The following is a 13,934-nucleotide window of genomic DNA, read 5'->3' on the forward strand; positions in this document are numbered from 1 at the left end:
GTCTTTTGCATTTGGTTATATTTTTCTTATGACTTCTTTATTTGTCAGAAAAAGCAAAAAACATCAGAAAGCTGTATGAAATACTTTTTTAACATCACAGTATATTGATATCTTTTGAGTAGCATTTTAGGAAGCTTGTGAGGGGACAACTACTTTAATAAAGAAAGCACTTCCCATGTAAAAATATCTTTTTTACATACTTGTACTTTATAAATAGGGTATTCTCCCATATATTACTTGCTCATACTAGGTTTAAATACAAAACCACACGCAGCACAGTGCGTTGGACCAGCACTGCTCAGCAGCACATATATTTATCATCAAACAGAATTTTCCAAACACCAACTTTCATGTAAATGAAAACAAATAGTCAAAAAAGAAAAAAACACACAATGGAGCAGCAGAAACATGAGGGATTGGACAAACGCATGCGTTGCAATGGAGGCTAGTTAAATGAGGCATGTGATACACTGTAGTGCAATGTGTATGACAGTAAGACAGAGAGAATAATTGTGACTGTGAGATAGAGCAAATGATGTGCTGGAGGGGAAGTAAACAATGCCAGTTCCTGTGACAGACTGCACAACACTTTCCGACTCATTGACTTTGAATAATTTTTCACATCAAATGAAAAGTAATTACATCACAACAGCTCATCCTGAATGGTTTCCTCTCTCTGTGACATTGTCCCTCTATGTTTGTGTGTGTGTGCATGGTGCAAGATCAACATTAATGTTGGTCAGTGATTTAATTGAGCCATTCATGATGTCAAGGAAGAGGTGATGCTTGACTGTCTGCAATGTAGTTAATGTAGTGAGAGCAGAACCTTGTTTAACTACAACAACCATGGTGTATGGCTCATTTGAGAACTTTATGCACAGACTGCCATTACAGGAACACAAACATTGGGAGTGAAAAGCAAACCGGTGCATTTTTGGGAGAAAGCTGATCATCTCTTCATACACCACTCTGGAGATCTTGTTATTCAGTGATGACTGTGAACAAACAGTTATATTTAAACTGGTCCTCGCAGCACACCTATACCAATCAACCAAATCATATCCCTTCATGATGTTTGTCGCCTCTAATTTTAGGTTGAGTTTAGGCTTAAACGCTGAAAAATTCTGACCCAGAATATCTTTGTCAGCAAAGGTTTATAAATTGGCCTCTATCCTCTGACAGACCTGCCCACCAGGTCAGGTCTGAACGTTTGAAGTTAATATTCACCCCACTGTTGCCATCTCACCGACTTTTTTGCTATATTTAGTGACATTTCAGGCAAAAAAAAAAAGATTCATATCAACCAAAATCAAAATTGGCAGGTCAGGATTTTTAAAGATCAGTAACCAGGGATTGGACAGAAAACTGCAATCAGTGCAGCCCTACACACATATTCATGACATTCTATGATTAAATCAAAATGTAATTTATAACAGGTTAGTCTTTCTCCCGTGAGAATGTGGATTAGTACTGGACTGATTCTGAGCCTTCAATTGATTTTAACAGAAGTTTCGCATAACTTAGAAATTTATGTAAAAATAATGTTTGTTTTAGCCACAAAATGATTATGCTCAGCAGCAAACAACAATTTCCCAACTACAGCTTAGAGTAGCTCATCAAAGTAACAGCTATGTGGCCTGACGTGAAAACATTTTGCAAGACAATGTCAAACATTGAGAAGTTTTAAATATCGTTATCAAATGTTATCAAACACGGCATTTTGACACCTCAGAAATATGGGAATCAACTCATTTAAAGTTTAAACTCAGTTTCACACAAACACAAAGACGCTAGGATAAATGTTTGGCTGTTGAAATGCACCGTTCCAGGGCTCTATCAAGCTAATTTGATATTAGCTTGATTACAAATCTTTTACATTACATTACCAAGGCACATTAAAACAAACCTTTAAACAAACCTTTTTATTCTATTCTTCCTCTTCTCCCTGAAGGATAAGTCCTTTTTTGAGACATTGTTTCTCTTACCTAACTTCTGACCGGAGCTTTGGATGTTTGGGGCAGCTCATGTTACCGGCGAAGCGTTGCGGTAACATGTGCCCCAAGAGCAATTTATTTTTTTTCCTTTTTATCAATAAATAATAATTTCTACATACATTATCAAATATATATTATTGCAAAAACAAATCACTTTACAGTGAAATTGTGTTTTTTTTTTTATATTATAATGACAGAAATTATTACTAAAAAAATAAATAAATCAGCTCCACTGAGGGGGGCCCTTGGTGGCCTTGGGGCCCTAGGCGGCTGCTTAGTTTGCTTATGCCTTGGGCTGGCTCTATACCAAATAGTCACAAAATAGTGAACAAATATGTAAAAATATATTTTCTAAGAAAGTTACTTACTGCATCTTTAAGACAGTACTAAAGAATCACTTCTACTGCATGGCATTCATGTAAAGCCTGGCAATGTGATATGAGTTTTGTGAAATTATCTTTCTATACTGCTGTTGTTACTGTATGGCTCTTCTGACATACAGTGCTTTGGTGCAACTCTTGTTGTGTTTAAAGTGTTTTATAAATAAATTAACAGTGACAGTATTAGTATTTGACACCACCAATACTCCTTGCAACAACACATTCTCACTCCCAACTCATCATATATTGACAGTTGGGACGCCTTCTGACCATGCGTCACAATACATGTTTTTCATGGAAATCCCTACTGCCTACTCATCGCCGTGATGGCTGATTAAGACAAGATTATGAGTCAATTCTGCTTCAGTGTTTCTTCTTTGCGCTGTTTGTTGGTTTTTTGAATATTGTTATTTGTTAGCTTCAGAGCTTGTTTGGTCTCATTACTGAATGTTACTAGGTTAGGTAACTGGAGTTGACTGACTGATGTGCTTTCCTTTGAGGTTGATATATTGTATTAAATTCTTATGTTTTGGACTGAAGTTGTTTGTATTTACTCTGTATATGTGTGCAAGACAGTGGTGCAGTTGGTAGAGCTGTTGCCTTGCAGCAAGAAGGTCCTGGGTTTGATTCCCAGCCCGGGGTCTTTCTGCATGGAGTTTGCATGTTCTCCCTGTGCATGCGTGGGTTCTCTCCGGGTTCTCCGGCTTCCTCCCACAGTTCAAAAACATGACTGTCAAGTTAATTGGGCTCTCTAAATTCTCCCTAGGTGTGAGTGTGTGAGTGAATGGTTGTTTTCACACACACACACTCACACTCTTTTTTCTGTGTTTTCCTGCGACAGTCTGGCGACCTGTCCAGGGTGAACCCCGCCTCTCACCCAGAACGTTATCTGGGGATAGGCACCAGCAACCCTCCCGACCCCATTAGGGACAAGGGTGAATAGAAAATGTATGGTGGATGGATGTGTGCAGGACTTTCTGTTTAAGAATGCCAGTGCACACAGTCGCTCCTTTATCTATTGTTCTGTAATAGCCTACATCATCAGACTAGTATTCATAAAACAATAACGGACAGAGACTGTGTGGATATTTTTAATAGCCTATGGTGTTTAACATTTTTGTGCAGTCCAGTTCAGTTTATTTATATAGTCAACTCACAACACATCAAGGCACTATACAAAAAAGTAAGTTTGATCCAATCATGCCAATTAATCATAGTTATCAAAAAATAAGATCAATGCAGTATGTACTCCCAGGGCTGCTATTGCTATCTAGAAACGCACCGCTCCCGGTCAAAAGCAATTATTCGGAGCCAGGAGGAAAGCGTAAGTCCTATCATTCACCCTTCTTTTTGCTGCACTCACTACTCTATTCTATTCTACATCGGTCTGGTAAATATGTTACCAATATGCACAAGTTATTCTAGACACATTTTTGCTGCGTCTCCTTCACGTATTTTTAGAAGAATTTATTTTGCAAATATCTTTTTATGACGAATTCAGAAGTCCCGCCTTTACTGTAGCTCGATTGGCCCGACAGCACCATTCCATTGCTCTGATTGGCTTTCTATTGGACCACGCAGTTCCGCTATTCTAGTCTGTTTGTGTTTTGACTGTTTATTGTGAAGCTCTTCTCTTCTTCTGTTCAGCTCTAGTCGGAGCTGAAAGAGGCTGACAGTCAGCGTTTCCCGCTCCGGTTAGTAACGGCATTGCCCTGGCAGTATATGTAACCTAACAAGTGTGTAATAGACCCAGAGTGTTATTATGGCGTTTATCGCTGAAGAGAAATGTACCAGCTAGCTGTTTGGCTAGCTACAATAGCTTTTGGGTGCTACTAACAGAAGTTCATTGTTACCTAATTAGGGTGATGTGTTGACAGTTGTCTTACTTCGCGTTGTGTGTCCGATGGTTTGAGGTAGGGGCGAGAGGGAGACACGTTGATTTGGGGAACACCAGGGGCTGAGAGAAGTAAACCTGTCAATGTGATGTTTGGGGGAATTTTATCTCAGCAGTCGCTTGCCTGTCGCTGATAGTGTTGTGTTACTGCTCCATTCATGTAGTCCACACTGAGACTGGACTTTCTACTCTAGTTTGTCTTCATTTTCTGTGACGTTCAGTCATTGAAGACAACCAGTGTTGGTGTTCGTGGTGTTTGAAGCCCAGCTGTCCAGCTGACCAGCTGACCTCTGCATGTCGCTTTGTTGGTTTGTTGATAACCAGCTGTTTGTTCAGCTCTGACTGACCTTCTAATACATATGGAATCTGCTTCCTTGCAAGATGTTTATATCATCGCAAATCTTTTTTGTTTGACATCTGGTTCTGGTTCTTGCGCCAAGAAAACATATCTAGCTGTTTATCAGGGTTTTTTTTAAGATAAAGGTAAAACATTTAGATTGTTGTGTTCTAAGTCCCTCGTATTAGTCCTTAGTGCAGCATCTTCAGTGTTTGTATACTGCTGATACTGTACTCTGTCCTAAAGAAAGGCCTACAATAAGCTATTTGCTTTGTGGGAAAATGTGTTATCATTGTGAGAAATAATTTTTGTTATTATCAAAGCTACTTTTCTTTAAGTTAATAATAAAACTGCTAAAAATTGAAGTTTGTTAACTGTAGAGCTTTGCTCCTTTACATGCCTGGGTGAACACATGGACATCTTGGTCCAAAACTTGTTCCTCTTCTGATGTAGAGCAGGGATTTATTTCTTAAGCCCAGAGTCGATTTCATAGTTCAGGAGACAGTTGTCCAAATCTCCAATCGTGTTTGCAGTGTTGTGATTGCTCTCCTCATTTCAGTTTTTAATTTGGCTACCTCCCTGTTTTATTCATACATTCTCAGCCTAACATGTCTTTCTCCATAATAACCAAAAATTTCTGATTAAACTTTTTAACATTGAGTATTTATATTTTGAAAAAAAAATAAAATCTTTCACGATCCTGACATTTTGCAGGTAGAAAGAATTTTAGTAATCTTAAAAGACCTAAAAATGGAAACGTTCCAGTTATTTTTTTTCCATTTATTCTTTTGCTCAAAAAAGACTGACTTCATACTTATGTTCAGATCCTTATATTTGCTTTTTGTTTTCTGATCCAACTAGATATTTATGTTTTTGTATATGCTGTTGTCGTGTCCTCTCTTGAGGTAAAAAGAAGAAGCAGGAGAAGGATGTCGTCCGACTCTCCCCGCAGACCGAGCCGCTGTGCCGGGGGAGTTTTGGTCCGAGCTCAGGCTGCTACGTAAGAACAAAAACCTTCTTGTTGCAGTATTCATTTAACAATCAAGATGCTGCCACTGGGATTGGATGACATATACACATAAAGTGCAATAATATAAGTGACATTGTTATGACATAATAACTAAGCAAATATATAGTATTAGTCTTTTTTTTTTTTTTAACAATACTGCTAGGTTCTAGCAAGCATAGAACCTGATAGATTACCCAGCCTCTGGTAAAAATTGGGTTCATTATTTTAAATTTTTGAACATGGGGTTATTAAAAAGGTTGCATCTGGTTGTATCTACAGTTCAGTAATTAAACAGTTTCAGTTTATAAATAACTTTCCCAAAACCTCTTAATAAACTTCTAAAACATTTTCAGCAGCATTAATCAACCATCATCCACAGCATTACTGGCATGGAAATCATTCCACTAAGTATTACGGTGTATCGTGATTTTGCTGGCATGATAAATTTGCAGTGTGCTGTGCTGCCCTACCTGCAACTCTGTCATGTTTAATCACAGGTCCACAACAAAGTAACTAAGTACAGACTATAGGAAACATTTGGTGTCTGTTTAGTTTACAGTTGCTATGTTGACCGAATCTCAAGTCTTTTGCTTCCTCTAATAGGTTTCTTTCCTGGATTGTTCTATATAAGGCAGAAAGAAAAAGAAATGACATTTTGAAAACAAATTGCATAACTGAGGATAGCACAATAATGTCATTGAAATTGTTTCAATTTTAATTGCAATTGAGTTGCAATTATTTAATTGAAACAATTTAAATGCATAATTAGTTGTAGATTTTTAACTAAACCAAGTGAAATTGGAACTCAATTAAACAATTATTTCATAAATAAAATAGATATATTAAAAAAGCAACATGCATATCGTCAATTATAAAAGTAGTTTTATAATTATAAATATGTGAATGGGAGAAAAAGTTGTGGATTTAATCTTCAAAAAGTCAGTATGGAGGAAATAAAATGTGCTTTAATTTGTGCATAGAAAAACATCCTGGTGTAGTTAAAGTAGGAGGTAGAACTAAGTAAAGTGGAAATAATGTTGCTCTTGCAGCTTGCCACATTATAAATCAAAATTTGGTTAAAGTTTTGTGCCACAAAAATGGAAATTTGCTAAAACAACTCCATTGTCAAGAATTAACAAATTACTGTTGCCTGAATCTAACAGTCTCCCAATTAGCCTACTGTGTATTGTAAGTAAAGAAATGGAGAAATTTGTATTTAAACAGATTAAAGCATATTTTGAACATCAGTTATCAGCATGCATAGGCCTGCAACATTGTTTTAAAAACTCCTGAGTCTCACCTTAGATAGCACATTATCACAGATTAAATTGGCAATATATACTAAAATGGGTGGAGGCTTAGTGATTATTAGAACAAGTACAGGACTACTATCATCAACTACTATTGGAAGAGTAACTTAAGCCGTGATATTGTTTCGTTTGAAATACTGTCCTGGTTTGGCCCACTGGACTTACAGAATATATTAATGAGCTCCAAATGATTGAAAACGGAGCAGCTCATTTTGCACTTCTTTGTTATTCATTTACAAGAATTAGAAAAATATATGACATGTTTGGATGTTTTTTTGTTAAAGATAGATTAAGCTACCCATTACTTGTGTTTTTTACTTTATACTAGAACACCTGTGATATAAAAAAATAAAAATAAAATAAAAAATACAGTTTAGCCAAAATTAACTTTTTCATTCAACTAAACTTGTTACTAAAAGGAGGTAAAGTATCGATTCTATTATATCTCAGTTTGTTGTTTTACTTGAGCTTTTTATTCTGGCAGGGAGCAGTCGTACATGGAAAGTGTTGTGACCTTCCTGCAGGATGTGGTCCCACAGGTAACTGTTTCTCATTTGTTGTGGAGGGGATGATTAGATGTATGTTTTCGATACGCTGATTTCTCCAGAGAACTGTTTTCACATCTCCAAGAGTTTGGATCAAAACACCTTCAGATACATTTACAGTATCTCACAACACTGAGCTCAACCCTCATATTTTTGTCATGCATTTCTTATTTCTTTTTATGGGTCAACAATAAAAACATGACAGTTGGATCATTTGTACAACACTGTCTCCTCAAATAACTGAAAAATATATGACATGTTTGGATGTTTTTTAGTTAAAGATAGATTAAGCTACCCATAGATTAATCTTTAAACTGCTGGAAACCAAAGTGAGGACGCCCCTAATTGGAAATGACCAAGTTGTTCCCAATTAGCCATTTTCTCTCCAGGTGTCTCGGCTTGCTCCCACAGTCCAAATTGGTCTCCATAAATTCTCCTTAAATGTGTGTGTGTGTGTGTGTGTGTTTGGTTGTTTGTCCTGTCTGTCTCTGTGTTGCCCTGTGAAGGACTGACAACCTGTCTGGGGTGCAGCGATATTGCCAAACAATTATATCACAATATATTTTAAATACCTCAATAACGATATCACAGGCAATATTTTATATTTTCTGCTGGGGGCAAGAGGTAAGAGGCATATGGGCTAGGATTTTATATATATATATATATATATATATATATATATATATATATATATATATATATATATATATTTTACAAAGACAATATAAATAAATAAAAATGTAAACTGATTTGGGTATCAAAAACAGTCTAAAATCAGCTACCAAATAAGAATAAAAATAGTTAAATAAATAAATTAAACCAACTGTTGTGGCTTAACAGAACAATGGTTTTACAACATTTTTAAATGTTTTTACCTTAAGGTTTTTTTTATTTTTAAAAAAATGCAATTATGTTTAAAACTAAGATTTAAAAAAAAATATTTTTAAAAGGAAACCTCCTTTTTTGAAAATGCTCAACACCAATATTTGTCCCATAAAACCCCCCGACAAACAGTAGATGCTTGCACACTTCCTAATAATCTGGAACTTCATTTTCATTTCCCCCATCTGTCATGGACATCTCCAATGAGATCTGCCATCAGAAAGCCAGACTCATTGTTTCCAAATATCTGCACTCCCAGAACACACTAAAATATGGAAGCATGCGGCTGTCAAAAAAGTTACCATGTGATCCTACAAAGAGCAGTTCTCGGTTGTTGTTCGGTTTATCCTTCAGTTGTGTGTGAAGCAGTTAAAAGTTTCTTTGTGACGCTTTGTGTTTGACTAGATTTAAGCAGTTTAGAATGAGGAAAAGTAAAATTTTTGAATATGCATCAAAAATGTTATCTCATCCTGCTTTTCCTCCGACAACTTCTCTTCACTGATCATGTGGTAAATATCACTTTTAGTTGGTGCCTTTTACACCCTGTTCATTTGTTTGGGCATGTGATGGATAACAAGGCCTCCATCCATATTAGTTGTAAGGGGAAGGATTTTAGTCAAGTTCTTTAGTTTTGTGCTGGACCTAAGCCCTGAAGAGGGAGTTTTTTTCTCCTGCTATTCATTCTTTAAATGTGTTAATCTCTCATCTTTCTCTGCTACAAGTATTGATTTTCAATACTTGTATTGAAAACAGTTTTTCCTAAGTTGAATCATTCACACAAGTTTTGGACTTTGATACTATTTGTGTGAATTTAATCTATTTTGCTCGCTGTCTTCTTGATCATTTAAACTGCAGGCATATACTGGAGCGCCACCTACTGATGAGAAAGAGAAAATCATTTGGGTTCGATTTGAGAAAGCAGATGTTAATGGTAAGTGATGAAAAGGAGGAAATAGTGTCTGTTTGATAAGTGACTTTAACCTTTTTGTTCTTTTGTGCCAGTTTTCTGTTTTCATCAGTCTCTGGTGAAGGAGACAGCAGTGTTGGTAGTTTATGGTTTGCTCACCTGTTCTTCACTGAAGATGTTTCACTTTAAACAAACAAACTCTATTCGGTTTACGTCAGGCATCGGTGAAATTAGTATATCTTAAAAGTCTTCATTATGTTGTTAATATTCCACCTTTTTGTCAATTTAAAAATTTCACACGTACCATGTACAATTCAACAAAAACAACTGAAACTGTTTGGAGAAAAAGCAATAACGTGGTTGAACCTATGTGGACACCCTGAGATAAATCATTTTATCTAACACGGAGCAGCTTTTGATCCAGCTTCAGTCTGTATGTTAAAAAATATTATTTATAAAAGTTCTAAGCAGCAGCAGCTTTGAGACCATGTTTCAGTGGGGTAGTGGGTCCAGCAAGCAACACCATATATTTTTGAAGAGTCAGTGTGTTGCTGAGTCGCGTTACAGCCAGTGAAGAAGTAGCTGAGGACTGGCAGCAGAAACAAACGTATCTGTTCAGAGAGTACAAGGACAGACGGCAGATGACTTTGGGAAGATTTCTTGAAAATAGTGTTTCTTGTCATGTAAAATGAAGTGTCACTTTCAGTCTTGTGTGGTGCAAACAGTGATGCTTCCTAATGACAGTTATCTGTGGAGGGTTCAGTAGATAGTAAGATAATCAAAGTGTTTCTCTATTTGGGCAGACACAGCTCGTAACCCAGAATTTTTGGAGATGCACAGCGGCACTTCAGACCCGCCCCTCTGCCTCATGATTGGCTACACTGATGGCATGCAGATCTGGAGCATTTCTGTAAGTTCCATTAGTTGTGTGCTATAGCCACTTTCACTTGCTTCTTTCTGTATCATTTGTCCAAAAATATTGATTTATTTCCACAGCTATTTATAGGAGTATGGAAAAATCAAATAACCTAACGGTGTTGTACTGTTTTTATTTTGTATTGGTTTGTTTTGTGTTCTTGATAGAACCACTAAAAACCCTACAAACAGGCAAGCTTCACTTTTTTTTGTTTAACATCTGTGTCATTTTTAAATAAAAGATTTATAAAGAAGTTTTAATGTGCAGGACTCCTCATATCCAATTCAAGTTTTCTTTTTGTGGATGTAAATTTTCTTCATGTTAAGTGAAATTTTTAAGCTCTTCTAAAACAAGTTTATTTGTGGTGTTTGCAGGATTAAATTCCACCACAGAACTGGGTTCAAAGATCATTTCTTGCCCTTGATCTGCTGGAACATGTCCGTTATCTGTCTTATGTCTGTCCAATAGATGGCAGTGTTGACCATGTTAAGGATTGTGCAACTACAACAGCCATTTTCTTTTTTTTAACTTTCACCAGAGTCCACTGATCTTTGGAAGTGAGACTATTGTTTAACTTGTAAATGTTGAAGAGGGAAATGGAAAGAAAAACATTTGAAAATGTTTGAAAATATAAGTTAGAAATTTTCAAAAGCAAGTTAAATATATTGCAATTTGATTTTAACAATACAGAAAAAAGGATTCTGTTTTCTAAATCTGGATTAATAAAAAGAAAAGATCATGTTAATTATATTCTTATTTTATTACTAATAAATCAAAATGTACATTCAGCTCTTTTGGCTGTAACCTTGAATGAGTGATAGAATTCTCTTCTAAATTTAAACTCATTCAGAATATAAACCGGCCATCTTAACCACATTTATCTGTATTAATAATCACAGTTTTTGTAATTTTACTCTAACATATAAGATAAAAAATGCCTTATTTCACAGAATCATTAACTGCTTTACAGAAAGGTAAAGATTGTAGATTAAAAAAAGGGGTGACCTAAGTTAGTCCATATGCAAAAATATGTCAAAACCTCTGTACCATTCTGCTGAATGGAAAGACTGCTTCAAGTATTATGTGGTTTGTTAGATATCCAGAATATTCTAAAATTTATCAGATAATTGTAGAAATTTTAGGATTTTTCAAACAGAAAATGTAAAGGAACCCTCTTGGCTGAACAGCTGAGATGTTACCAAAATAATAAAACATCTGGATAACACCCACTCCTTCTCTTACTACTGCTTTTGTATAGTGACTAACAAAAGGAATATCAGTTATATAGAGATGATTCATGTGCTCAAGTCTTAGTAAACATTATCTTCCCCTTGTACTGAAATTAACAGTTTCCCGTTGTGCATGGCTTGTATAATAATGTCGGATAATTATTATAGGTTCAGTAAATGGTGCTTTTCTTAAAAAGTCATCTCCTGGGTTTAGCAGATCCCCTATTTAAGAAAGATTCTTTCTAGAGTGACTCATCGATTAGACTAGAAAACAATTTTAACTGACACTGCTGGGTTCTTTTAATTGGACAGGTCTTAGTTCTGTGACTTTATGCTCCCAATGTGAAAATAGCTTCTCACCTGAGGCAGTGCCCATGCTGGGACTCATTCAGATGGGTAGAAACCATTACAAGGACTGTAACAGAGTTTTCTCATAAGTAGTTACTATCAATGAATCCAAGCCCTGAACCTTATGGGAGGCTTTAGATGCTGGAGGGTAATTCACTCATGAATACCTCCCATCAAAATGGGAGCTTTAGAGGAATTCAGTTGAGATAAGAAGAATACATTGTTTCAGTTCATCAGCTGCCCATGAATTTAAAAGGATACCTGCTAGTGTAGTTTAAAGGATGACCACCAGAGGGAAATCTATTTCTTTGAAGAGAGAAAATATTTACAGTGAAATAGTTCACTAATCTTTACAAATCATATTCTTTTCTCTGTTAAAAGTGAAATTTTTTGGAAAAGTTAACAAAATGAACCTACTAGACTAGGTTGCTGAAAAATATTGTTCTATTTGAAATATGTTCCATTCAAGCTTCCTTTTTTAATGTGGAGGATGTTATATTTAGAAGTCCATAGCAGGCAGACAAGACTGGCTTTTCTAACTCCAGCCCCAAGTCAGTCTTGGAAAATCATTAGAGGATTTTGTCAGCTCCATAACATCACAAATGACCCACAACGCTGCAGAGCTTTCTTTCACCGAGTATCGCCTTTCATGTAGAGACTGTCACTGAAACATGCAAACTTCACATACATCCTGTGAGATCTAAACACTCCAGAGTCCTTAATCAGCCTCTTTCTAAACATCCACAGGCCGCAGATAGAAGGACGCACTCTTTCTTTATCCGTGATCACACACGTTGGCCGCTGTGATGTGGCAACACCCGGGCTGCTAACAGATTTTGTGCTGCTGCTATGGCGGAGCACAGTTGTGCAGCTGTTTTTACCATGGGACACTCACCCCAGTGAAAATATACCCCTGGTGAGGAAGCGTTCTGTGCTCTCAGTCTAAGTTGGCAGTTATTCTGCTTCATGTAACACATCCTGGCCTCTTTTGTTGCAATGCTCTCCTTCATTGTTGTTTTTCTTTCAGTTTTCAAAGTTTACAGGAGATATCTGGGTTGTGGGGTTTTTCTTGCAAGGTTTTAAGTACCTAAGCACTGATGGTGCCTCAGTTTCCATCTCTAGAGTGACTGTGAAGTGTTTGTGACATTTGCTAAGCCAACACCCTCTGTAATGGCCCGGCACAGTGTGAACGTACATGGCTTCGCACATACTTTGATGGACTTGTGAGATGGAGACTGGCTTGTTGTGTGCTGACCGGGGTGTAGAGGCGATGCAGATTACTGTCGCCTCACGCTGCAGAGGTGTCATTAAGCACTGCCTGATAAGAGGCAGACCATCTTGGGCTAATTGTCTGTCTACATGTGTGTTGGGATGGGAAGTAAGATGTTAGTGAAAGCCAAAGATACACATCTTTGCTGCTTTTTTGAGAATTTTTCTAATGGATTGTCTTTGGGGAGATTTTAATAGGTTTAATAGATTAAGCTCAATATCTTCAGAATCATTAGCCAGTTGTGGGTTTCTCATTGTCATTATAACACCGATTTAAAAGTGTCAGCAGTTTCTTCTGGCCAGGCTTATGGGAACTTGAAGCTAGCTAACTTTTAGCTAGCTAACAGGACAATACAAAAATTAATTATCCAAGTACTTCTAAATATGAGTTTAAAACATAATTTCAGTTTTCAGAGTTTTCTTTCAGAAATATTGTGCTATTTTTAATTGTTTTGCTCTTGTATACTTGTACTGCAATAAAATACACAAATAGCACATTTTAATAAATGGACACTGCATCAGAAGTCCAGGGCAACACACCATGATCCACCTATTAACATGGTCATAATGTGCTGCCATTGTTCAAGTTACATTAAGAGACTCACATTCTTCTGATGTTCGGATATGAGGCAGCATATCCTGATCAAAACATATACGATGTTTTAAGGCTATTTTTCTGAATATTTTAACCATTGGTCTAATTAATTTGCATGGTTTTTTTACATGGAAGCCATGATGTGTAATACACCCTGTAAAGTTAACATACTGTGTTTAGCACACCTTTAACAGAGTTCTAATAAAGCCATGTTACATTCCAGTTGTTGAGAAGTGTTGAGCAAAAAATATACAGTGGATATAAACAGCTGATGGTAAAAAGTAGCTTACTCTGTAATAATGATTTAATGGAAGTCAAC

General features: G+C 36.4%; 1 protein-coding gene across 9 annotated transcripts in view; it reads left to right on the forward strand.

Annotated features, from left to right (window-relative positions):
* Positions 1-3,941: 3,941 nt before the first annotated feature.
* bcas3 (BCAS3 microtubule associated cell migration factor) overlaps positions 3,942-13,934 on the forward strand; it is a 305,494-nt gene continuing 295,501 nt past the window's right edge. For 7 of the 9 annotated variants that reach the window (XR_006370795.1, XM_044118520.1, XM_044118514.1 and 4 more), the window contains exons 1-5: positions 3,971-4,068; positions 5,511-5,605; positions 7,409-7,463; positions 9,207-9,282; positions 10,062-10,168. Coding sequence is in view for 8 of the 9 variants with exons in the window: in XM_044118520.1 (XP_043974455.1) it covers positions 5,535-5,605; positions 7,409-7,463; positions 9,207-9,282; positions 10,062-10,168 (309 nt within the window). In the remaining variant the exon portion in view is untranslated. Of the gene's footprint in view, positions 4,069-5,510; positions 5,606-7,408; positions 7,464-9,206; positions 9,283-10,061; positions 10,169-13,934 lie in introns of all 9 variants that reach the window. The other 2 variants (XM_044118512.1, XM_044118513.1) reach the window with 2 other exon arrangements.

Source organism: Gambusia affinis, linkage group LG06, assembly GCF_019740435.1.
Source record: "Gambusia affinis linkage group LG06, SWU_Gaff_1.0, whole genome shotgun sequence".
NCBI lineage: Eukaryota > Metazoa > Chordata > Actinopteri > Cyprinodontiformes > Poeciliidae > Gambusia > Gambusia affinis.